The 24,781-nt window shown below is 38.9% G+C and overlaps 1 protein-coding gene across 1 annotated transcript in view; it reads right to left on the bottom strand.

The window, feature by feature from the left end:
* Positions 1-6,951: 6,951 nt before the first annotated feature.
* Positions 6,952-24,781, bottom strand: part of dtwd2 (DTW domain containing 2) — a 395,350-nt gene continuing 377,520 nt past the window's right edge. Inside the window, exons 5-6 of the mRNA XM_028805260.2 lie at positions 18,452-18,580; positions 6,952-7,759 (exon numbers count right to left, since the gene is read on the bottom strand). Coding sequence (XP_028661093.1) covers positions 7,589-7,759; positions 18,452-18,580 — 300 coding nt within the window. The 3' untranslated portion in view covers positions 6,952-7,588. The remainder of the gene's footprint in view (positions 7,760-18,451; positions 18,581-24,781) is intronic.

Genomic DNA, 24,781 nt, shown 5'->3' with positions numbered 1-24,781 from the left:
AAGATGAGTATACTGCGGTCATAAAGGGATGGACAAGGTCAGCAACAATACTCAGGTATACTGTGGCATTTAAACAATGCTCAGTTGGTACTGAAGGGCCCAAAGTGTGACAAGAAAATATCCTCCACACCATTCCATCACCACCTCCAGCCTGAACCATTAATACAAGGCAGGATGGATCCATGCTTTCATGTTGTTGACACCAAATTCTGACCATACCATCTGAATGTTCCAGCAGAAATCCAGACTCATCAGAGCAGGCATTTTGGACTCCTGTGTTGTCAGTGTTGTCATTTCTACAGGGTGTAACTGAAATGTATGCAAATCCCCTTGAATTGAAGTCTGCAATGTGCACTTTAGTTGTTTGATTTGTAATTTTAAACTGTGGAGCAGAGGGGTAAATCAACGAAAAAAAGTGTCTTTGTCCCCAACATTACTGAGGGCACTGTACATACTGTACATATATGAGTGTGCGTACGTGTGCTGTACATTTTCTGTTTGTCTTCTTGCACATTCCCAACATATGCAGGTGACTTTAATTGGTGGTCCTATTTTTTTTCCTGTGTGAGTGTGTAGGCCTGACTGCTCTCCATCCAAGTCATGGACCTGCCTTGTGTCTGATGCTGTTGGGACAGGCTCCAGAATCTCCAGCAGCCCAATAACAAAACAGCAGGTTCGGAAAATGGAGAGGTAATTAAACAAGTCTGATATTCATTTCATAACTAACACAATAATAACTTTTAGCAAAAAACGTTCTTCTGATTTGTTGTTTGCCAAATATGTTGTGTAGGAAGTGTTGGGAACTTAGCCTGCACTTTTCATTGAATTTATACATAAAGTAAAACCGAAAAATAACTTTTTTTTTTTTTTTGCTATTATACACTTTTAGAATTGTTTGCTGTTAAAATATTTTGCTTTTTTAATGAATAAATAACGTTAATGCTGTAGAATTTTTTACATACTGCCAACCTGTATCTCCACTTTTTTTTAAAGAATGAATTATTTGTGCGGATTAAATTCCAGAAATACCTACCATTGAAGTCAACCAGCAAAACTGAAGGCACAAAATGCTTTCATTTACTCAAAGTAAACAAACAGAAACTAAATAAGAGAAGAGGCTTCAAATCAGTTCTGCTTTTCTGTGCGGCGCAGATAACGGCTTATTTGTTATTTACATAGCATGTGCTGTTTTCAGTGAATAGGAATAAATGCAATAAATCATTAACTCTATAAGGTGCGACTGTAATTAACAGCATAGAACAGCTTTACTTATTAATAGAAAAACATCCATCCATTCATTTTCCAACCCGCTGAATCCGAACACAGGGTCACGGGGGTCTGCTGGAGCCAATCCCAGCCAACACAGGGCACAAGGCAGGAACCAATCCCGGGCAGGGTGCCAACCCACAGCAGTAATAGAAAAACAGCACCAGAAAAATGCACAATTTTGAACCAGTCGTCATTCACGGTCAGGCGCAAGACGGGAACCGTCTCTGGAAGGGTCCATCTTAGGGCACACACTGTCATAGTGGCCTGACTTCAAGTCACACACACACATTTTCAGGGTGGGTGCAGACAAGAGAGATCCCAGGATTCAAATCCAGTCTCCTGGAGCTGTGAGGCATCAGTGCTAACTGTGGTGCCGCAGTACCACTCTGATTTTAGACCAGGCGTATCCTTTTTTATTTTATTTTTTTAAGGCTTTTACCTCTTGCATGTGCAAAATGTGAAGTGACTGAAGCAGTATATCAAAAATGATAAGATATTTTATGTCAAAGAGTTAATAGCAAGAGTGAAAAAATAACGATGAGAAAAACAGAAGGAGTACAACTGTTCAGGTCAAGACAGAAGTGCTTTTTTGATAACAGCTGTGGTACTCCACGACGTTCAGATGTATTTTAAACTCTCGTAAAAGCGTCTTTACTAGATACAGTACTTCATTTAATCTATCACACCTGTCGTCTTGTATGTCAAGTGTAGGTGTTAGACTGACAATAAAAGAAACCCCATAATCTTCTCCTCTTGCAAACTTTGCTTAATGCAGAGAGGGATTTCACTTAAATTGGTAACTTGCCATGCTGGCGCTGACTTTAGCAGGCTTCTATTCCAGGTATTCATTGCCTGTGGTGGAATCAGTTACAATGTTTATGAGGGGATTAAAATGTATTGTTTATTAAGTGTCGCATACTTAACAGGTTTTCCTTTGTTTTTCATTGGCTTTGCGTATTTCTTCTCTTGCTATTGTGTGTTTGTAAAAGGTGGGAACTTGCATCGGCAAAGCAGTTGAATGTTATAACAATTAACCTTCTTATATAATACGCTACCGTGGCTGTCTGTTTGTCTGTCCAGGATTTTAAATCACCTGTAGCTCGCAAACCGTTTGACCTATTGACCTGAAATTTGGTACACTTACTGTATACTACGTGACGTCTACTATCTGCTTTTGGGGTGATGATTGACCTCCAAGGTTATTCCTCTTTTTATTTTTATTTGATTTTATTGTAGAATCAACTTTCTGCAGTGGTCAGCAGGGCGGCCATGCGATGCATGCATACGGGCGCCGTTCTCATCCCTACCACCTTCACCATCACATCCCCTACCTCTTCATATCTTAAATCATTCTTGAGGCAGATTGAAGACTTAAGTGCCAGCTTAAGTGAAAAATTAAAGAAAACGTAGTAAGTAATTGCAACTCAAACACTGACTTAATCAGTTTTAACGTGAAAAGATGCCAACGAAAGAAGAGAAGAAGTGGGCCGCTAGGGAGGAGAAAAGAAGAGCTGCTCAGGATGCGCATCAACATCTGAGCAAACGAATGCTAAACATACAGAGAAAGAGGATGAAAACTATGAATGTTCAAGTCAAGTGTCTTCGCTCCGTTACTGGTTGGTAATAAGACATTACTGTGTCCATGCACATTGGAGGTGGCGTATTCTAAAGATCTTGTACCACACCATGAAGACATCTTAGTGACCCTGAGGCCATACTGATTGTTGGGGCTTGTTTGGCAGGAGCTTTAGAGATGTAGAATCCTCAACTTGCTGGAAAAAGGAGGTCTAGATACCACTCTTGGTTAGGTAAGCATCAACTGTTGAGGCAACCCGTACAGGCTAGTGAAACATTTGCTCCACTTTTTAGAAAAAATAAAAACATATTTATGGTGCTAATTAATTTTCCTGCCTGTCTCTCTAAGGGTGTGTTGGGCTCAAGTGTGGGGCTACGCTAGCCCTGGGGAAACGTAAATATATATATATATATATATATATATATATATACAGCAGGGAAAATAAGTATTGAAAGCGTCAATGTTTTCCTCAGTAAATATATTTCTAATGGGGCTATTGACATGAAATTTTTACCAGATGCTGATAACAACCCAAGTAATCCACACATACAAAGAAATCAAAAATTATGAGTAATAAAGTGGAATGTCACAGGGAATAAGAATTGAACATGCTTACTGAAATTTATTTTAATACTTAGTAGAAGAGCCTTTGTTGGTAATGACAGCTTCAAGATGCCTCCTGTATGGAGAAACTAATCGCATGCATTGCTCAGGTGTGATTTTGGCCCATTCTTCTACACAAACTGTCTTCAAATCTTGAAGGTTCTGTTCTTTCCATAGATTTTCAATTGGATTCAAGTCAGGTGACTGACTGGGCCATTCTAGCAGCTTTATTTTCTTTCTGTGAAACCAATTGAGAGTTTCCTTAACTGTGTGTTTGGGGTCATTGTCTTGCTGAAAGGTCCACCCTCATTTCATCTTCAGCATCCTGGTAGATGGCAGCAGATTCTTATCAACAATGTCCCGGTACATGTCTTCATTCAACCTTCCTTCAATTATATGAAGTCTGCCAGTATTTTGGGGTGTTTTTGGGGTGATGTGCAGTGCCATTTCTCCTCTAAACATAGTGTGTGTACACTGACATCCAAAGAGTTCAATTTTGGTCTCATCTGATCAGACTATGTTCTCCCAGTATTTCATTGGCTTGTCCAAATGTTGTGCAGCAAACTTTAAATGAACTTCAACATGGTTTTTCTTCAGCAGTGCGTGGTGAGTGTGCATAGAGGCCATGGCAGTTGAGTGCATATTTATTGTTTTCTTTGAAACAACTGTACCTGCTAATTCCAGGTGTTTCTGAAGCTCTCCGCGAGTGGTTCTTGGCTCTAGGGCAACTCTTATGATTATTTTTTTGATTCCTCTGTCAGAAATCTGGCGAGGAGCACCTCAGCGAGGCTGGTTTATGGTGAAATGATGTTCTTTCCACTTCCAGATTATGGCCCCAACGGTGCTCACAGGAACATTCAGAAGTTTAGAAATACGTCTGTAACCAACGCCATCAGTATGTTGTGCAACAATAAGGTTGCGAAGGTCATGATAGAGAGCTCTTTGCTTTTACCCATCATGCAATGCCTCATGTGTGTCACCTTGGTGATGAGAAACCTTTTTATAGGCCATCAATTAGGACTAAACCAGCTGATATTAATTTGCACTGATAGTTGGCAGGATTGCTTTCTAAATACTGACAGATTTCAACTGGAGTCTTGGCTTTCCATGCCTTTCTTCACCTCTTCATGTGTTCAGTACTTATTTCCTGTGTCATTTCATGTTATTACACATAATTTATGGACGTATTTGTTTTGATTTCTTTGTATGTGTGGATTACTTGGGATGTTACCGATATCTAGAGAAAATTTCATGTCAATAGCTCCATTAGAAATATATTTACTCAGAAAAACGTTGACACATTCAATACTTATTTTCCCCGCTGTATGTGCAGCATACATATGTATGTGCTGCTTAAAATCTATGAAACAGGATGCTATGTGACTTGAATGCTAAGAAAACACCGTATTGTGTACAGTACTTAACAAAGCTATATTGGATATGTTTTGACTAAATACAGTGAGACAATGCTACAAGAGATGTGCAATACACGAGACTGGGTGCTGCTGCCAATGAGTCAAAGCATACACTGTTATACAGTAAACTTTTTACTTGTAAGTAGGGAAAGTTCATCTTAAAATACTGACAGAAAGTACAGTACAGTACTAACAGTGCAATTGCTTTGTATACAAGAGACATTGAGAAGTGAAGTAAAATGACAGCTTTTATTGGCTAACTAAACAGGTTATTATACAAGAGACATGAGATACACGTGTTGCATGTGGGAAGCAGTTGTGTTTGCTATGTCTGGTTACGTTTCCTACATCCCATTCTCTGATTGGGATTTCTGAACTCTATATTGTTATGGGACCACTGAAATATGAGGTGAGACACAAAAATAACCAGATTGGTAAAAAAAAATATTTATTGATGAATTACAGCATTCTAAACATTGTCACCTTCTATATACTCCCCCTCCTGATCTCTACACCGCTCCATACGTATCTTCCATTGATTGAAACAGTGCTGGAAGTCTTCTTGCTTGAGGCTCTTCAACAGGCTTGCTGTTTTTGTCTTCACTACATCCATTGAAGAAAAATGTGTTCCCTTCAGGTCACTTTTGATTTTCGGAAACAAGTAAAAATCACAGGGAGCTAAGTCGGGTGAATAGGGAGGATGATCGAGGACAGGAATGTTTTTGTCAGTCAAAAACTGCTTTATGGAAAAAGAAAAAATTCAAGAGAAATTTGATGATGATTCGCTGTTCGGTTTTTTCACCCGACATTATAGCGGTAACTCGTGTAACGATTGTTGTGCAAATACTGACTGGGCTATTCACAGGATACACCTAGCTGGTCTGCGGTTTGAGAGGGCGTGTAGGAGGGGATATAGTTCTATGATTCACGTCCGGCCAACTTCCAGACATTTTCCAGGAAAGCCACAATCCCAGTCCGGTTATTTTTGTATCTCACCTCGTATATGCAATTGGATGCTGCCTGAACAGGCATTATGCAGCATACAGTTGTATAATAATAATAAATAATAATACAATTTATTTATACAGCACCTTTCTCAAGGTCAAATGGCTTGAAATATGATATATGATTTTGCTTCTCCATCTTCTAATTTGTAAACCAACAGAAATTAGATTTCCTTAATACTGACTGGTGTAGTTATTGAATATTTATTATTACTGTCAGATACCTGTGCTTAGGGGACACTTTCATGGGTCTACAGTGGGAAGAACAGTGTCTCCCAAATAAATGCTGGTGCAGTTGCTAACTTCTTCCTTTCTGCCTGTAAATCTAATGACGGGCGGCTGGAAGATGACTAAAGACTGGACATCATGCTCCCTCCGCCTCTTCCACGATTTAATATCACACAGGACCGGAAGTCATCTTTCAGCCACAAATATGCGTCTGAGAGAGACAGAACTTCTCTGTAAAAGTCATGTCATGTCATTTTGTAACCCACTTAATCCAGACCAGGGTTACGGTATGGGGGTGAGGAGCCTAACCCATCTAGCATAGGGCACAACGCAGAAACAAACCTTGGACAGGGTGCCAGTCCATCGCAGGGCGAACACACACCAAATACAAACAGGCCAATTTAGTGTTGCCAGTTCACCTAACCTGCATGTCTTTGGACTATGGGAAAAAACTGGAGCACCCAGAGGAAACCTGCACAGCCATGAGGAAAACCGGGATGTTAACCCTGGTCCCTTACTGTGAGGCAGCAGTGTCACCATTGTACCTCCGTGCCACCCTCCACTGCTAAAGTGACCTACTTCACTTTCACCTATTTTGATCTGGCCTTCAGATCGTTTTATAGGGGAGGTACCCCAACTCTTTATCTTGTCTTTGGGATTTTGTTACATTACTATTTATGTATATTATTGATAATATGTACTTAAAATACTCAACAATTAAATTAAACTGAGAATAATTACAATTTTGAAGCCAGAGTATAAATCACCACAAGTTAACTTTTATAGATTATACAGTACACTTTATTTCTAATAAACACAGCAGCCAGTTCTCATTTAACCAGGATGTGCTTAATAAAAGTTGTAGGTGTTATTTCTTCCCTAAGAGGAAATGCAAAAAAAAAAACCAAATAAACAATTCATATATGCTAATTTCATATCTGAAAAGTTTATTAAGTGTGCACACTTTGAATTTATCTATAACGCGTCACCAACTTGGATATCACAAAGTGGGCTTATGCATTTGATTCCTGGTGGGCTTTATTGTACCACAGAGTATTATCTTTAAATCAGCCTGTCCCAATCAGGAGGTGGCCCCTCTGGTTATTGATATTAATAATGACTGTGGCCTGCCTTTTTACAGTGAAAAATAGAAATTGTAAAAGTGGAATTAAAAATATGTTGTTTAGAGTACAAAAAAAAAAAATCATAAAAATGTAGAGTACAAAACTGAGCAAAATATTTCCATCAATCCATAACAAATTGGTGTAATGGGAATATTGTAATTTTTTCATATCTACATGTATGTAAACTACGCCATTGGTCACTTATCTGAAAAGAACTGAGTTTTACATAATTCTTCTGCATTGTACAGTACAAATTGTGCCATTAGCATTTCAGTCCAGTGCATTTTGCAAGTTTCCTTCTAGTTATTATGCAGAACATGAACAACCATAAACATGATAAATACATTATTAAGGGAAATAAAAAAGCTATCAAATTTTCTCGTTGTTTATTAGCAGCTCCATTCTCTTTAGTTTGCGTTTATTCCTTGGCATCGGCTTGTCATACAATCCAGCTTTCAGAAGGTGCTCCTTACTATGGTGGACCTGAGCGCCATGCTCAAGCTGGAAAGAACACAGAGCTCTAAGTGGCTTTAAAATTACCTGCAAATACAAGAAGAAAAAAGAAATACGTTTTCAGTTTTCCAAATTTAAATAGCACTTAGAATCTACTGGGAAAAGAAAGGTCACATTTTATTTCCTTACTGGTCTTTGATAATGAAAGCAAATTTCAAAGTAATTCAGTTACCGCTGCCTTCTGTCATGTTTCGTGATGTTCAAGTCTAAATGTAAAAGTACAATTAAGGAGAAGCCGGCAAAGGAAGCGGAGCAAAATTAGCTCGGGCTGCAAATCCTTACGGGGCACTTTCATGAAACGGGCCCAATTCTAAGTTCATGAATGTGAAGTAACCTTCTATTGATTCTCAAATATCAAAGGGCATCTGTGGAAAAAAGTGTACTTACACTTGCAAATTTGAAAAGAGTTTGCTTTTCAGAAGTTTTTCTCAATTTTTTTGGTAGAAACAAATTTTGTTCCATTAGAAACTTTTTTCATTTGTATCTCTTTTATTATTCCCAGTACATATGACAATTAAATATTACTTTACAGGACCAATAAAAACATATCGAAGTATTAATAGTATTGGTACAATGTGCACAGATTAATGTGACAACAAATTTATCTTAATTTCATTTAAAATTACTGCCAAAATAAAAACAGTGGCATGGAATATTATTTAGTGAAACTCATACAAATAAATTATGCAGATTTACAGCATAAAATAATAACTCACCATTAGCTCACAAAAAACGCTTAAGACTACATTCACATTATCAGGCTGAAGTGACTCAGATCCAATTTTTTGCCACAATGTGACACAAATCTGATGTTTTCAGGGCTATATGAAAACAGAAATCCAATCTTTTCAGACCTGAGTCACTTTTACATGTGGTCCTAACTCAGATACTATTCTGATTCGTGGCCATGTGACATAGATGAGAACGGTCGAATCGGAATTTTTGTGCTTTATTTTGCCCATATGCATTGGCTGAGCGCTGTCATCATCAGCCAGCACCAGTAGTGCAGCAAAACAACAATGGAGGAGAACTAGAGCTGTGACAACTGTCTTGGTCCCAGCATCGCTGGCTCCTTTCTCATACCCACACATCTCTTGGTGTAGCAGTGCCAGCAATAGCTGCAAAAAATGCAAAAGCTAGACGTTCATTTTTTTTTTTCACCTTCTCGACTTAATCATGTACAGGTTGCCATGCTCCAGTGCAACATGCAATACATACACTAATTACTAGCGCGTCCATTCTGTGGGTTTTAATGCCATAGGTTGTTTTTTTGTTGTTAGTCACACAGTTGAATCGTGCACAACCGTATCAATGTGCCCTTGCGTGCCATTTTGGAGAACAAATGTGTTCATATCAGTGTTAGAGGAGGATCACTCACACTTATGAATGTGAACTGTCAAGAAAGGCAAATCCCATCTAGACAAAAAAATTGGATATGAGTATTGAGAATTGCAATGTGAATGTAGCATAAGACATCTTCATCAAAACCATGTTTCAAATTACATCAGAAAATTCAAACTAAAACAAAGGTGTGGCATGCAGGAGACTCCACGATCATACAACTTCATAGCTTGAGGGGAAGAACTGTTATGGAATGCGTTAGTCCAATTCTTGATAGATCTAAGCTGTTTACAATATAGAAGGAGATTGAGAGTGACAAGTCAGATTAGATCATTGAGTATTTAGTTTTAATCCAGAACCATAAAGGGGAGCTGACATCCTATAATTTTAAGAGTAGTGCCCAACACTCTCACAGGTCCTTGATCTACCAACAGTGGTAGAAAAGGTCAACATAGGCTTCTATGGCCTGCAACAGACTTTCTTTGTCTGCCACTGATGAGCTTTGTCACCTAATTCACACAACTTGTGAGTCACTTTTGATCTTGCTCGATGCTGTCTAATTCTCTTTTGTGAATATTTGTGTCTAGACACAAAAGCAGCCTTAGGGCATGTAAGGCTCACCTTGTACTGTATATCCAGGTTCCTAATACCTCATGATGGTGTGGTGGTCTACAGTGCATCCGGAAAGTATTCACAGCGCATCACTTTTTCCACATTTTGTTATGTTACAGCCTTATTCCAAAATGGATTAAATTCATTTTTTTCCTCAGAATTCTACACACAACACCCCATAATGACAACGTGAAAAAAGTTTACTTGAGGTTTTTGCAAATTTATTAAAAATAAAAAAACTGAGAAATCACATGTACATAAGTATTCACAGCCTTTGCTCAATACTTTGTCGATGCACCTTTGGCAGCAATTACAGCCTCAAGTCTTGTTGAATATGATGCCACAAGCTTGGTACACCTATCCTTGGCCAGTTTTGCCCATTCCTCTTTGCAGCACCTCCCAAGCTCCATCAGGTTGGATGGGAAGCGTCGGTGCACAGCCATTTTAAGATCTCTCCAGAGATGTTCAATCGGATTCAAGTCTGGGCTCTGGCTGGGCCACTCAAGGACATTCACAGAGTTGTCCTGAAGCCACTCCTTTGATATCTTGGCTGTGTGTTTAGGGACGTTGTCCCGCTGAAAGATTGACCGTCGCGTCAGTCTGAGGTCAAGAGCGCTCTGGAGCAGGTTTTCATCCAGGATGTCTCTGTACATTGCTGCAGTCATCTTTCATTTTATCCTGACTAGTCTCCCAGTTCCTGCCGCTGAAAACCATCCCCACAGCATGATGCTGCCACCACCATGCTTCACTGTAGGGATGGTATTGGCCTGGTGATGAGCAGTGCCTGGCTTCTTCCAAACGTGACACCTGGCATTCACACCAAAGAGTTCAATCTTTGTCTCATCAGACCAGAGAAGATTCTTTCTCATGGTCTGAGAGTCCTTCAGGTGCCTTTTGGCAAACTCCAGGCGGGCTGCCATGTGCCTTTTACTAAGGAGTGGCTTCTGTCTGGCCACTCTACCATACAGGCCTGAATGGTGGATTGCTGCAGAGATGGTTGTCATTCTGGAAGGTTCTCCTCTCTCCACAGAGGCCCTCTGGAGCTCTGACAGAGTGACCATCGGGTTCTTGGTCACCTCCCTGACTAAGGCCCTTCTTCCCCAATCACTCAGTTTAGATGGCCAGCCAGCTCTAGGAAGAGTCCTGGTGGTTTCGAACTTCTTCCACTTACAGATGATGGAGGCCTCTGTGCTCATTGGGACCTTTAAAGCAGCAGAAATTTTTCTGTAACCTTCCCCAGCTATGTGCCTCGAGACAATCCTGTCTCGGAAGTCTACATACAATTCCTTTGACTTCATGCTTGGTTTGTGCTCTGACATGAACTGTCAACTGTGGGACCTTATATAGACAGGTGTGTGCCTTTCCAAATCATGTCCAACCAACTGTATTTACTACAGGTGGACTCCAATTAAGCTACAGAAACATCTCAAGGATGATCAGGGGAAACAGGATGCACCTGAGCTCAATTTTGAGCTTCATGGCAAAGGCTGTGAATACTTATGTACATGTGCTTTCTCAATTTTTTTATTTTTAATAAATTTGCAAAAACGTTTTTCATGTTGTCATTATGGGGTGTTGTGTGTAGAATTCTGAGGAAAAAAATGAATTGAATCCATTTTGGAATAAGGCTGTAACATAACAAAATGTGGAAAAAGTGATGCGGAGTGAATACTTTCAGTATGCACTGTATTTACCTATTAATCCTTAATTTTGAACTTTACTCCATAATGCTGCGCTTACACCTCATTCAAATCCTTAAGTTAATATCCAGGAGAATTATAAGTGCAGACCAATATTAAAATACTTTCTGTTAATTTTTTAAAGCACACACCAGATACAGTAAAAAAGTGCTTGTTCAGCTGAGTTTACAGTAATTAAAGTGACATTTTTATCTATTTAATCAATCAAAGCAGCAAAACGTTCCTCTAATGACACAATCAAACATAAGCAAGAAAAGAATATGTCCCATAATTTTATTGCTCTCAACACTTGTCCTCTTACTCAATCAATGTTCCCTAGCTAACATTTTATAGCATACCTTTGGTCTTTTTTTTTACATTTTTTAAATCGTTTTTTCACATTTACTCAAATCTGTGCTGAGAAATTTCCTTTTATTCTTTTGTGAGGAAAGCGCTTCTGTACTTTTAGTCAGATCATTTAATTTTATATAACCCTTAAGCAAACTTATATTATTGATTAGCATTACATTAAAAGTACATTGATACTGTTGATTACATTTCCATACTGATTAATGCTGTAGGTCATGTATATTTTAATCAGCTTCTAATAATAAGGCACATAAAACTCTTTTTCTTTTTTCCCATCATCTTCTTACATTTTCAAAACAGGCACAATAAAGTAAAAAAATGGTTCAAGTTCTTTAATTTGTAATGATTTGATTAGGTTTACTAACACTTGATATAATTCTGGTGTTATTTCCTCTCCCATGAGACATTATACCAAGCAAGGTGGCCAACAAAACTGACATGGGTTCCCTTCATGACAACATATACTTATTTCCTATCAGACAGAAAATCCAATAACTAATAATACAAGGATTAGCTGGTAGCCATTTTATCAATATTGGGTGGCGCAGGGAAATGGGAAATTTTGGAAGTAGTTGTTGGCGACCCTGGGGCATTGGCAGTTGTTTTGGACCAATGCGACCTCGTTTAGAACGCCTTGCAATTAATTATAATGGAGCTGAGCGTAAATGGAGAAAAACTAAACTGATTATCCAATATGTGATACTGAAGGATAAAATAACAGAATACAACAATATAGTCCATCTTGAGAGGAGCTGTTATTTCACTAGAATTATAAATAACAATGCTAATAATCCCAGAGTCTTATTCTCTACAATTGATTGTCTGCTAAACTCAGGTCACTCAACAAAATGCCTCCAAAATACTTCCAGTGAAACTTGTGAGGCTTTTGCTGTATTTTTTAATAAAAAAATTAATTATATTAGAAATAATATAGTACATCTCCCCAATACTGATCCTCTTAAACCCTGGTACTCCATTATAAACAAACTAAATTCTTTCACCAGGATAGATTTGCCTGATTTATATAAAATAATTTCTCAACTGACACCCTCCACCTGTGTCCTTGACCCAATACCAACAAATTTTTTCAAAGAAGTATCGGCATGCTAATTGACAGTATTCTTGACATAGTAAACTTGTCATTAGATACGGGGGTCTTCCCAGACTGTCTTAAGACTGCTGTAGTTAAACCCCTACTCAAGAAAAATAATCTCGACTCCTCTGCATTTGAAAATTTTACACCTATTTCTAACCTGCCTTTCTTAAGTAAAATTCTAGAGACGACAGTCATTATGCAGTTAAATGACCACCTCAATAAACATGCTATTCTTGATAAATTTCAGTCGGGTTTCAGAACAAATCACAGTATAGAAACTGCACTCGTTAAAGTAGTAAATGACTTGTGGGTAAATGATAGATAGATAGATAGATAGATAGATAGATAGATAGATAGATAGATAGATAGATAGATAGATAGATAGATAGATAGATAGATAGATAGATAGATAGATAGATAGATAGATAGATAGATAGATAGATAGATAGATAGATAGATAGATAGATAGATACTTTATTAATCCCAAGGGGAAATTCACATACTCCAGCAGCAGCATACTGATAAAGAACAATATTAAATTAAAGAGTGATAACAATGCAGGTAAACAGACAATATCTTTGTATAATTTTAACATTTACCCCCCCGGGTGGAATTGAAGAGTCGCATAGTGTGTGGGAGGAACGATCTCCTCAGTCTGTCAGTGGAGCAGGACATTGACAGCAGTCTGTCGCTGAAGCTGCTCCTCTGTCTGGAGATGATACTGTTTAGTGGATGCAGTGGATTCTCCATAATTGACAGGAGCCTGCTCAGTGCCCGTCGCTCTGCCACAGATGTCAAACTGTTCAGCTCCGTGCCTACAATAGAGCCTGCCTTCCTCACCAGTTTGTCCAGGCGTGAGGCGTCCCTCTTGTTTATACTGCTTCCCCAGCACATCACTGCATAGAAGAGGGCGCTCGCCACAACCATCTGATAGAACATCTACAGCATCTTATTGCAGATGCTGAAGGACGCAAGCCTTCTAAGGAAGTATAGTCGGCTCTGTCCTTTCTTACACAGAGCATCAGTATTGGCAGTCCAGTCCAATTTATCATCCAGCTGCAATCCCAGGTATTTATAGGTTTGCACCCTCTGCACACAGTCACCTCTGATGATCACGGGGTCCATGAGGGGCCTGGTCCTCCTAAAATCCACCACCAGCTCCTTGGTTTTGCTGGTGTTCAGTTGTAGGTGGTTTGAGTCGCACCATTTAACAAAGTCCTTGATTAGGTCCCTATACTCCTCCTCCTGCCCACTCCTGATGCAGCCCATGATAGCAGTGTCGTCAGCGAACTTTTGCATGTGGCAGGACTCCGAGTTGTATTGGAAGTCCGATGTATATAGGCTGAACAGGACTGGAGAAAGTACAGTCCCCTGCGGTGCTCCTGTGTTGCTGACCACAATGTCAGACCTGCAGTTCCCAAGACGCACATACTGAGGTCTGTCTGTAAGATAGTCCACGATCCATGCCACCAGGTATGAATCTACTCCCATCTCTGTCAGCTTGTCCCTAAGGAGCATAGGTTGGATGGTGTTGAAGGCGCTAGAGAAGTCTAGAAACATAATTCTTACAGCACCATTGCCTCTGTCCAAGTGGGAGAGGGATTGGTGTAGCATGTAGATGATGGCATTCTCCTCTCCTACCTTCTCCTGGTATGCGAACTGCAGAGGGTCGAGGGCGTGGCAGACCTGTGGCCTTAGGTGGTGAAGCAGCAGCCGCTCCATGGTCTTCATCACATGTGACGTCAGAGCAAAAGGGCGGAAGTCGTTCAGCTCACTAGGACATGATATCTTTGGGATGGGGGTGATGCAAGATGTTTTCCAAAGCCTCGGGACTCTACCCTGTTCCAGGCTCAGGTTGAAGATGTGCTGTAGAGGACTCCCCAGCTCCAACACACAGGCCTTCAACAGTCGTGGCGATACTCCATCTGGACCCACTGCTTTGCTGGCACAAAGTCTCCTCAGCTCTCTGCTCACCTGCACTGCTGTAATTGTGGTTTGGGGGAAACTCTCTCTGCAAATGCAGACAGAGGCCATTTATCTGTTCTCATCCTCTTAGATCTGAGTGCCGCATTTGATACCATTGATCACAATATTCTTAGAAATCGCCTTAGTCAATGCTCTGGTAGTGTCTTAAGTTGGTTTGAATCCTACCTGGCAGGCATAAAATTCTTTGTTAGTTGTAGTAATTATATTTCAAAGACACATGATATTCTGTATGGTGTTCCACAAGGCTCTATCCTGGGTCCGCTGCTCTTTTCGATTTACATGCTTCCATTAGGTCAGATTATCTTGGGGCATAACATGAGCTACCACAGCTATGCTGATGACACGCACCTGTACTTATCAATAGCACCTGATGACCCCGACTCTGTTGATTCACTGACACAATGTCTTACTTGTGTTTCTGAATGGATGAGTAGTAATTTTCTCAAAACTAAATAGAGAGAAAACTTAGTGATTGGCAATAAAGGATATAATGATGTTATTAGAAATAAACTTGATGCATTAGGATTAAAAGTCAAGACAGAGGTAAAGAATTTAGGGGTAACTATTGACTATGACCTGAATTTTAAATCACATATTAATCAGATTACTAGGACAGCATTTTTTAACTTAAGAAATATAGCAAAAGTTAGACCTCTTATAACATTGGAAGATGCTGAAAAATTAGTTCACATTTTTGTTTTCATTCAGCTAGATTGCTAAAATGCACTCCTCTCAGGACTACCAAAAAAAGACATCAATCGATTGCAACTAGTGCAGAATGCAGCTGCTAGAATCTTAACTCGGAAAAGAAAATCCGAGCACATCACCCCAGTTTTGATGTCACTACACTGGTTACCTGTGCCATTTAGAATTGACTTTAAAATAGTGCTTATCGTTAACAAAGCCTTAAATAATCTCACTCCATCTCATATTTTGGAATGTTTTACACGTTACACTCCAAATCGTAACCTTAGATCTTCAAATGAGTGTCTACTCAGAATTCCAAGAGCTAAACCTAAAAGAAGTGGTGAGGCGGCCTTCTGCTGTTATGCACCTAAAATCTGGAACAGCCTGCCAGTAGGAATTCGCCGGGCTAATACTGTGGAGCACTTTAAAACACTGCTGAAAACACATTACTTTAACATGGCTTTATCATAACTTAGTTAAATCTTGATGCTCTGTATATTCAATTAATTATCATTATTATTCATAGTGGCTCCAAAATCTGTACTAACCCCTACTTTCTCTTCTGTTCTTTTTCCAGTTTTCTGTGGTGGCAATCTGCACCACCACCACCTATTCAAAGCACCGTGATGTCCCTACATTTATGGATTAAAGGCCAGAAGTCCACATGACCGTCATCATCAAGTTCTTCCATGAGAACCCTGGATACAATGAGGACTGATTAATATAATTTATGTTAGGCAGAATGCCTAGAGGGGGCAGGCCATCGGACCTTACTTTTATTCTATGTTAATTAGTGTTCCCTAATTTTAATTATTTATTTTGTCTTTTTTCTCTTTCTTCATCATGTAAAGCACTTTGAGCTACATTGGTTGTATGAAAATGTGCTATATAACTAAATATTGTTGTTGTTGGTGTGCAAGGAGTGTTTGCTGTGAAAGCCTTTTATAAAAATGGTGATAGTGTGACTGCTGCGCAAAGGAAATTTCACCGTCATTACCAGTTATGATGTCATGATCGTGTCCCGTCTGCTCATGTGAATAAAACATGGATGCGTAATTTCAAAGAAACAGGCTCAGCCTTAAAAAAGTCCTCAGGTGGAGTAACTTTGCATACTGCCCGACAATTGATGGCAGCTGTTTGACGTTTGTTTGGAAGGCGCATCATTTCACGCAATGGTGACATTCCATGACCTCAGAGATCCCCAGATCTCACTGTCTGTGATTTTTTTTCTGTGGGGACATCTTAAAAGCCAAGTGTACCACACACGTCTTGCAAACAATGTTGAACTAAAAATGAGAATTGAAGAGGAAATCACTGGCATTCCTCTTGACATGTTATGTCAAGCAATGTAGAATTTCCACAACAGGCTGTTAGAATGTGTACGGAGAAATGGACAACACCTTCACGATGTTTTCTACAAAGCACAAAATGAATATTGAATGAATATTGATTACCATCATTAATTGCATATCCTGTACAATACACTTCATCATTAAATGTATTTTGTAATGTGTTTATTCGTTCATTGAATTTCAATTGAAAATTTCCCATTTCCTTGAGCCACCTTGTATAATTTTGTTAAAAGTAGTGCTGTTGTCTTAAAAAATATCTGGATGTTGGGGCTAGGTGATTCAAAATATATGTCATCAAGCCCAATGATCCTTCACCAATCTGCTCCATATTTGAACTGGCATGGATGCAGGTACACATTACACAGGACGTTCACTTTGTGTCAGCTAAACACCTTCATGATAACAGATGTGAGGGCAGCACATCTGCAGTCATTCACGCTGCCCACTGCAAACACCTTTGTAACAGGAATTGTACTACTCTGCCATATTCTTCAGTCTGCATGGAGAATATACCTGTTGATATGTAGGCTTCATTAGGCCCAATGCAATGGTGTAACCAGCTGTTAATTAATAATATTAAAAGATAATATCCTTCATAGTCACATACCTATGGGGTAGTCAAACCTGACATTTAATAATTTCATAAAAAATCTTACTCTCAGTGTACAAGAAATGATTTGCATTTGTAGAAACTCGCCCTTAGAACAACATAGTCTAGTAATGCTTCCTCACCCATGTTTAACGGAACTCTTTTTTGTTTGCATCTCAAATGTTTTGAATGATTTCCAAACTAAATGTCATCAGAGGTTAAAGCTTGAAGCTGAAATCAACAATAGACAGGACACTCATCCAGGGCCATTTTAGGATACAGTCTTGTCATGTGTATTTCATTCATTATGTTTTTAATCCCGACAGAGTGATTAAGTGATGATGAAACGAAATCCTTAGGCACCTGAAAGTGACAAGTTTACATTAACAAGAAAATTGTTTCAGGTCTGAGGCTTTATATACTGTGGTTTAATCTTTCACATAAGTACTGTAACAGCTTTAAAACTGAGAAGCAAGAGATAAATAGTAATCCAGTGTTAGCAAAGTGAAAATGGCAGCCAGTAATAGTAGTAGTAGTAGTAGTAGTACTGTCTCATGTACCAAGTACAGTGAATTTCTTATTTAGCTTGTGCATTACTAACTATACTGGAGTTTTTCTCAGGGTTTTTTCCACAAGGGTTCAGAATGAGAATGAGAATGAGAGAATGGAGATATGGCTGAACATTTCAATACCATTTCTTATAATTAAAGGAAGGAAAGTATCCTGCAATTCAAAAGCTTTTAATAAATATCTATAAACAATTAAAGCTGAGCTGGAGGAGACTGTGTTGTACATAAAAATTAGGACACATGACCCTAATGTAAGTAGTGTTAAAGCATTTGTGTACCAATTACAAATGTTGCCATTTGTAAGCGCAAATGTTGCAAAGAAAATAAAATGATCTGTTCTTCCAAAAGAAAACAAAAAGGACAACCCCCAAAAATAATAATTGTTTCCAATTTATACTATATTCTCAATAAAAGTAATCTTTTAAATAAGTTTACCTACCTCTACTATAGAACTATTTCTTTCCATAATTGAAAGAGCAATGGCTGCACACTCCAGTGTAGAAAGGCAGGTATTATTTGGCTGAGTTCGGATTACGTACTGACTTGAAAGGGCAGTTTTCAACTGAACCTGATGGAAAAGAGAAAAAAAAAAAAACAATAAAAATAAAATAAAGAACCATCAATACTGTCATTGAGAAATTGGAGTAATGTGCAGTCTGATTTGAAGTTGCTTTTCTCTTCAACTTATTTCTTTACTTCTCAAACATAATTAGGAAAGAGCATTTTAGAGTTTCATCTGTTCACAGTTTTCTGAATGGATTAATCAAACTCACTTATGTTCTTATAGCTGTTTTTGTATTTACTGAGGCCAGTAATGAAAATACATATGAAAGAATAAGGAAATAAAATGGTTATATGAAAATTTACAGTAAAATGAATGCATTAAGTACATGAACAGATTCAGGGTCCCAAATACAGGGGGCAGTTTTTTTCATCCGTTCCACTTTCTGAATCCTCCTTTTATTTACAGAACTATGGGTAGCCAAAACCTATTCGAACATCAGATGCAAGGCAGGAACCAACTTTAAGCACAACACCGGACCATCAGAAGACAGGAAATCCACACCCACAGTCTGGGTTAGAGTCACAATTTAACCGAATCTGTATGTATTTTGGATATGTGTACACTCACACACACACACACACACACACAGATACAAACACACACACACAGGCACACACTGAGGCATGACAAAACATGCACTGTCCACCGAGCTAGCAGCCAGGCTGGGACTTTAAATCCAGTACTAAGGATATGGGAGTCATCAGCAATATAACTCCATCATCACAACACCCTCAATACCATTTTTTTACAATAGGAATACTAACAAGTTAATTACATAAGAACATAAGAAATTTGACAAATGAGAGGAGACCATTCAATTTGTCAAGCCTGTTTGTTTAGCTATTGGTTAAGCTGTCCCAGTATCTCATCCAGATTCTTCTTAAAAGCTGTCAAGGTTTCTGCTTTAACTACACACCTTGGTCGTTTTTATTTTTTTTCTTATATATACTTTTTAATCCCTGAGTAGAAGTTGTTCTTTCGCATGACCTCTGGGGGTCCGAGCACAGGGTCAGCCATTGTATAGCACCCCTGGAGCAATTTTCAGGGGGTTGAGGGCATTGCTCCATGTGCCCAATAAAGTAGGATCCCTTCTGGCAGTAATCTCTTTATGCTAGAATGCTTCTTTTATCAAGGTGCTTTACGCGTAATGTACTCTGGTAGACACATATCAATATACGTAAATGATTTAGCCACTCTTAATCCTTCAATCCGTTTTCACAGTCATATTATTTCATTGTAGGGGAACAAGGAGCTGAAGACTATTCCAGAAGCATCATCAGAAGTCAAAAAAAAAAACCTGGAAGGGACACATACCCATGAACCTAATATGCATATGGGAGAAAAGAGAATTACAGTATTTTTCACTCCATAAGACGCACCTGACCATAAGACGCTCCTAGGTTTAGAGGAGGAAAACAAGAAAAAAATATTCTGAACCAAATGGTGTACTAATATATTTAATAAAATATAGCAGAATGATATTTCAACCATGTAAAGTCAACGGCAGTATTAAGAACCATCATCACTGTTATTAACAAATGAGGAGAGACTTTAAGGTTCAAGCACTCTTCCAGTTTTCTGGAAACCCTAAGAACTCCTCATCGCTAGTGTCAGAATTTTTTGAAGCTCAGTTGCTCACAATCACTTTGCAGGAGCATGTACCTATTACGCGGCATAACCTGTACAAAGCCACCAAGGGACAAAGCACGTTTGGACTAATGCTCCCTGAAGTTATATTGCCAATCTAGTCCCATCTCTATTTGTAATGCCACAAAGCCCTTCATCTCGTCTTTTTTTGTGGGTTTCCACTTTGAAAAATGAGAATGCAGTGCAAGCGCAGCCCGTGATTCAAAAAATTGCTCTGCATACCTGTTTGTCTCACCTGACAGTAGCTGAAAGGCAGCCTCAGGAAAGAACAGCCTGAAGTAGTCCAGCGGCTGGTAATCTGTTGTGTCCAACAGCAAGCCATGCTGTCTTGTGAAGTCCGTTAGCCAGTTTGGCTCCCACGGATCAATGTCTGGGTATTCCTCCCACACGAACCTTGCCGTAGGTGCATCGGCTGCGCGAATGCAATCAGCTGGCAGCCAATTAGCTGGGGTGGCATCGGCTGGTGTCCGATCAGCTGATGCCAGTTCCTCACTCTCTTGCTCAATCTCCTGATCACTCTCAACAAAATCAGATTCTGAAAAATCAGAGTCCGACTCAGCGATAATGTGCAAAGCATCGTCTGCTGAGTATTTTGTTTTCTGCACTCGCTTTGCTCCCTCGTGAGATGTTGATGCCATCTTGCCCTTGTTTACATTTCGTAACTCACGCACACATAAAGATTAGATGCCAAGTCAATGAGTCTAACATTCCTCCAAGCAGAGAGGGAATGCCTGTAACGTAACAGTAAGTTTTGTCACTATTAACAGCTGATTGTCACCCTCTACCCCTGGATATCGACTTTTGTCAGGTAATACTCATCATGGTCTGTGATGCAATATTTGCTCCATAACACGCACAGACATTTCCACCCACTTTTCGGGAAAAAAAATTGCGTCTTATGGAGCGAAAAATATAGTAACTATTAATTAAGAAGAATTTAACCTTTGCAGTTACACAAATCAGAACAATTTTGTTCTGAGCATACCTTGTCCATACCTATTCACCTAATTTACATAAAATATCAGTCAAGAATTGAAGGTCCCCAAAATAATGCTGTCTACCACACTGCTTGATGATGTATTCCATGTATCAACAGGCACTGTCCCACCATAGGAACTTTCTTTTCTGGAGGCAATGAGTTCCTGTACAATGTAAGCCCTGGGCCACTTGTGGTCCCTGCCCACTTCTGCTTGTTGCGTTCCCACCACACAACAGGAACTATAATCTTCATGTAAAATATGTGATGTGCAAAGAAGAGTGATGCCATTCAAATTGATTGTGACTGCACGGGGGAGATTATTGCTTTGATGCACTCCATCTTCTCTAATAACTCCCCAAAGTCCAAACTACTAACATATTTGTTTGCGAACAAACAATCAACACAATTCATTGCCCGAGTCCCACTTACAATAGTTCCTGGTTAAACAAAAAGTACATACCCTGGTGTAGGAGCTAAAAAAAGTACTGGGAACTGCTTACCAGCAACTACAAATGGCCTGAGTTCCTGCAATGAGTTTCTAAAAAGTCCCTGTTCCTGAAAAATATCCTGTGGTGGAAAATTGTCTTATGGCTCTCTATGCCAAGAAAACATTTCTAACATTTTTGCAAAATTTCAAATGAGGACATTGGATCCATGAAGCAGCAACACTGGCCAGTGAAGCACTGTGCTGCCCCTTTGTGACTCCTATGAATTTGTTTTATTTTAAATGTCAGTACAAAAGTAATTAAAATATCAATATAAAACAAAATCTAAAAATTATTCATAGTGGTGTTCAGAACTGTGCATTATATAAAGCTATCATTTAGCAACATGCAATTTAATCAAGTATTAAAATTATAAAGCTAAAAAACGTACAACTTTACAGTTTCAGATTTTTTAAACTTTACATACTGTATATCTTGCATAAAGCTACTTTAGGAAAAGAGTCTATGGTTTTATGACATGTCTCAGCCTTTATAAAGCTCATTCAGAGGGTGTGCTTGTTGGACAAATTCAGATGTATTTTTGTGCAGGTCCGAGTGTAAAACAAGAAGTGTGTCTTGTTCATTTGCTTATTTTTGTAACCGAATAAAGCATCTCTCTGCCTTTTAGTTGCTTCTCCCAAGCAATAAGCACAATGGTATTTTTCTAATAAATGCTTATTGAAGCCATTACTTCAACTGAAGCTTTCAATCCCCACAATTTTTCTCTTGCCGTTACTCTACTCCCACATCCACCTAACTTACAGAGTGAATCTGTTACTCAAGAGTTGTCTTCTTTCTCAGTAGCTTACCTTTAGTGTTTGACAGTAAGTCAATATTGATGTACGTGGTTAGAGGATCAGGAGAGACTCAAGTGTACAGCAGAGCATAAGATCAGAGAGGTACACACGATACTATTCTGATTTTCAAAATGCTTTTGATAAGGTCCCACATGACAAGCTTATGAACAAACTAAAAGAAGTGGAAGTTCAAAGTGCAGTGTGCAGATGGGTGTAAAAATGGCTAAAACACAGGAAGTCAAAGGGTTAGGGTGCAAACACTTTTCTGAATTAACAGATGTTAAAAGTGCTGTTAAGGATCAGTGCTGGAGCCACTGCCCTTTTTAATACTCATTAGTGATTTTGATAAAAGAGCTATAGAACTGAATCTTCTAGAACTCTTCATGATATATAGAAAGGCCAAGTAGAGAATATTGGTATTTTGGCCTGAACATCCCTAGAGGTTTATTTTCTCCAGCACTCACAGGTTTCCTCCCACACTCCAAAGACATGCAGGTTAGGTTCATTGGCGATCCTAAATTGTCCCTAGTGTGTGCCCTGTGGTGGGCTGGTGCCCTGTCTGGGGATTTGTTCCTGCCTTGCGCCCTGTGCTGGCTGGGATTGGCTCCAGCAGACCCCGTGACCCAGTGTTAGGATATAGCGGGTTGGAAAATGACTGACTGACTGACTGACACCTGTTGCAATTGTTTTCCACTCCTTCCTGGCCATCTGACCACAGAATACGTTTGTCAAATCGGACGCTGACTTTTTCCTTTAGATAGATAGATCAGACTCAAATACTGCCTAAAGGAAACTGTAATTTATTTTGCCCTCACTTGTGCTAGGGATTTATCTATTTTTAACTTTTATTTACTTTTGTAATTGGATTTGTTCTTTTTCTCTTCATAAAACACTCTAAGCTACACCCTTTGTTTGAAGATGTGTTAGAGAAATAACCTTTATTATTAATATAAATAACAAGCTGGTTAAACATGCAAATGACACTAAACTAGATAATCTGGGTTCTGCTGAACTGAGGAAGCTGAGCAGAATTCAGACTTAGGTAAATTTATGGCAAATGAAATGTAATTTAAGTACATGGAAAATATTACACAAAGCTAGATACAATATTACATCTGAATACAAAATGTTAAATTTCATACTTCAAAGCAGGGTTTGCCAACTCCGGTCCTGGAGGGTACCAATGGTGGCAGGTTTTCGTTCTAACCCTTTTCTTAATTAGTGACCTGTTTTTGCTGCTAACTAACTTCTTTTGAATTCATTTTAATTTACTTGTTTTTTAAGATTTGTTCCTCTGAATTTCTTCATCATTCCTCTGAATTGCTACATTGCTCTCCCTAAATGGCACCCAAACAGAAATGAAATGTGAAGTAAGTGAGCCAACAGAAGACCAACTGAGTCAGGGCCTGAAACTTCAACCAATTTAACTCTAACCAGTTGCTTAATCAGGCACAGATTCTTGTTGTTAATTAAACCCGTTCTTTAATTCCATGGTTTGTTGCTGTGCTCATTGTGCAATAGCATACTTTTCCGAAATTGTTGATTTTCTCTTTTCTAAGAGCATTGTTAAAATGTTTTGGGGACCTGAGCAGATCAACATTCCTTAGACCTTCATTCTTTCTTTATTTTCAGATATTGTATGATGAACACAGTTTGCTGGTCCTGTTTTGGCTCATTTTGTATCTCATTATTGTTTGGCAGCTAATTAAGTAGAAAGAAACAATTAAGGGGTCTGTGTCTTCACAAGCAAGTCAATTAAAATTAATTAAAAATAAGTTAATTATCAGCAAAAACAGATCACTGATTAAGAAAAGGGTTAGAATGAATGAAAACCTGCAGCCACTGTGGTCCTCCAGGATTGGAGTTGGGGACCCATGCTTTAAAACTTCCCTTATGAGAAGGACTTAGGAGTTTCAGTGGATTCTTCACTTTCAACATCCAGGAAGTGTATAGAAGTGATTAAGAAGGCTAATAGGAGGTTAGGTTATAGTCTGACATGTGGAAAAGTTATATAATGCACTAGTGGGGTCACACCTGGAGCACAATGTGCAGTTTTGGTCTCCTTAATACACAAAAGACATAGCAGCACAAGATAAGATTGACTAGGCTGTTTCTAGGACTGAGAGGTATGAGCTATGAGGAGAGATAGAAGGTGTTGAACCTTCTAATTTTAAGCAAATGGAGATTAAGAGGAGGTATGGTAGATGTTTTGTACATTGTGAAGAGAATTAGTACTGTGTAATATGGGGAATGGATTTTAAACAATTGCTTGGGGCATCTGCTTTCATATTGTGTA

The sequence above is a fragment of the Erpetoichthys calabaricus genome, chromosome 7 (assembly GCF_900747795.2).
Source record: "Erpetoichthys calabaricus chromosome 7, fErpCal1.3, whole genome shotgun sequence".
In the NCBI taxonomy this organism is placed as follows: domain Eukaryota; kingdom Metazoa; phylum Chordata; class Cladistia; order Polypteriformes; family Polypteridae; genus Erpetoichthys; species Erpetoichthys calabaricus.
This window is presented reverse-complemented; position numbering and strand designations above follow the sequence as displayed.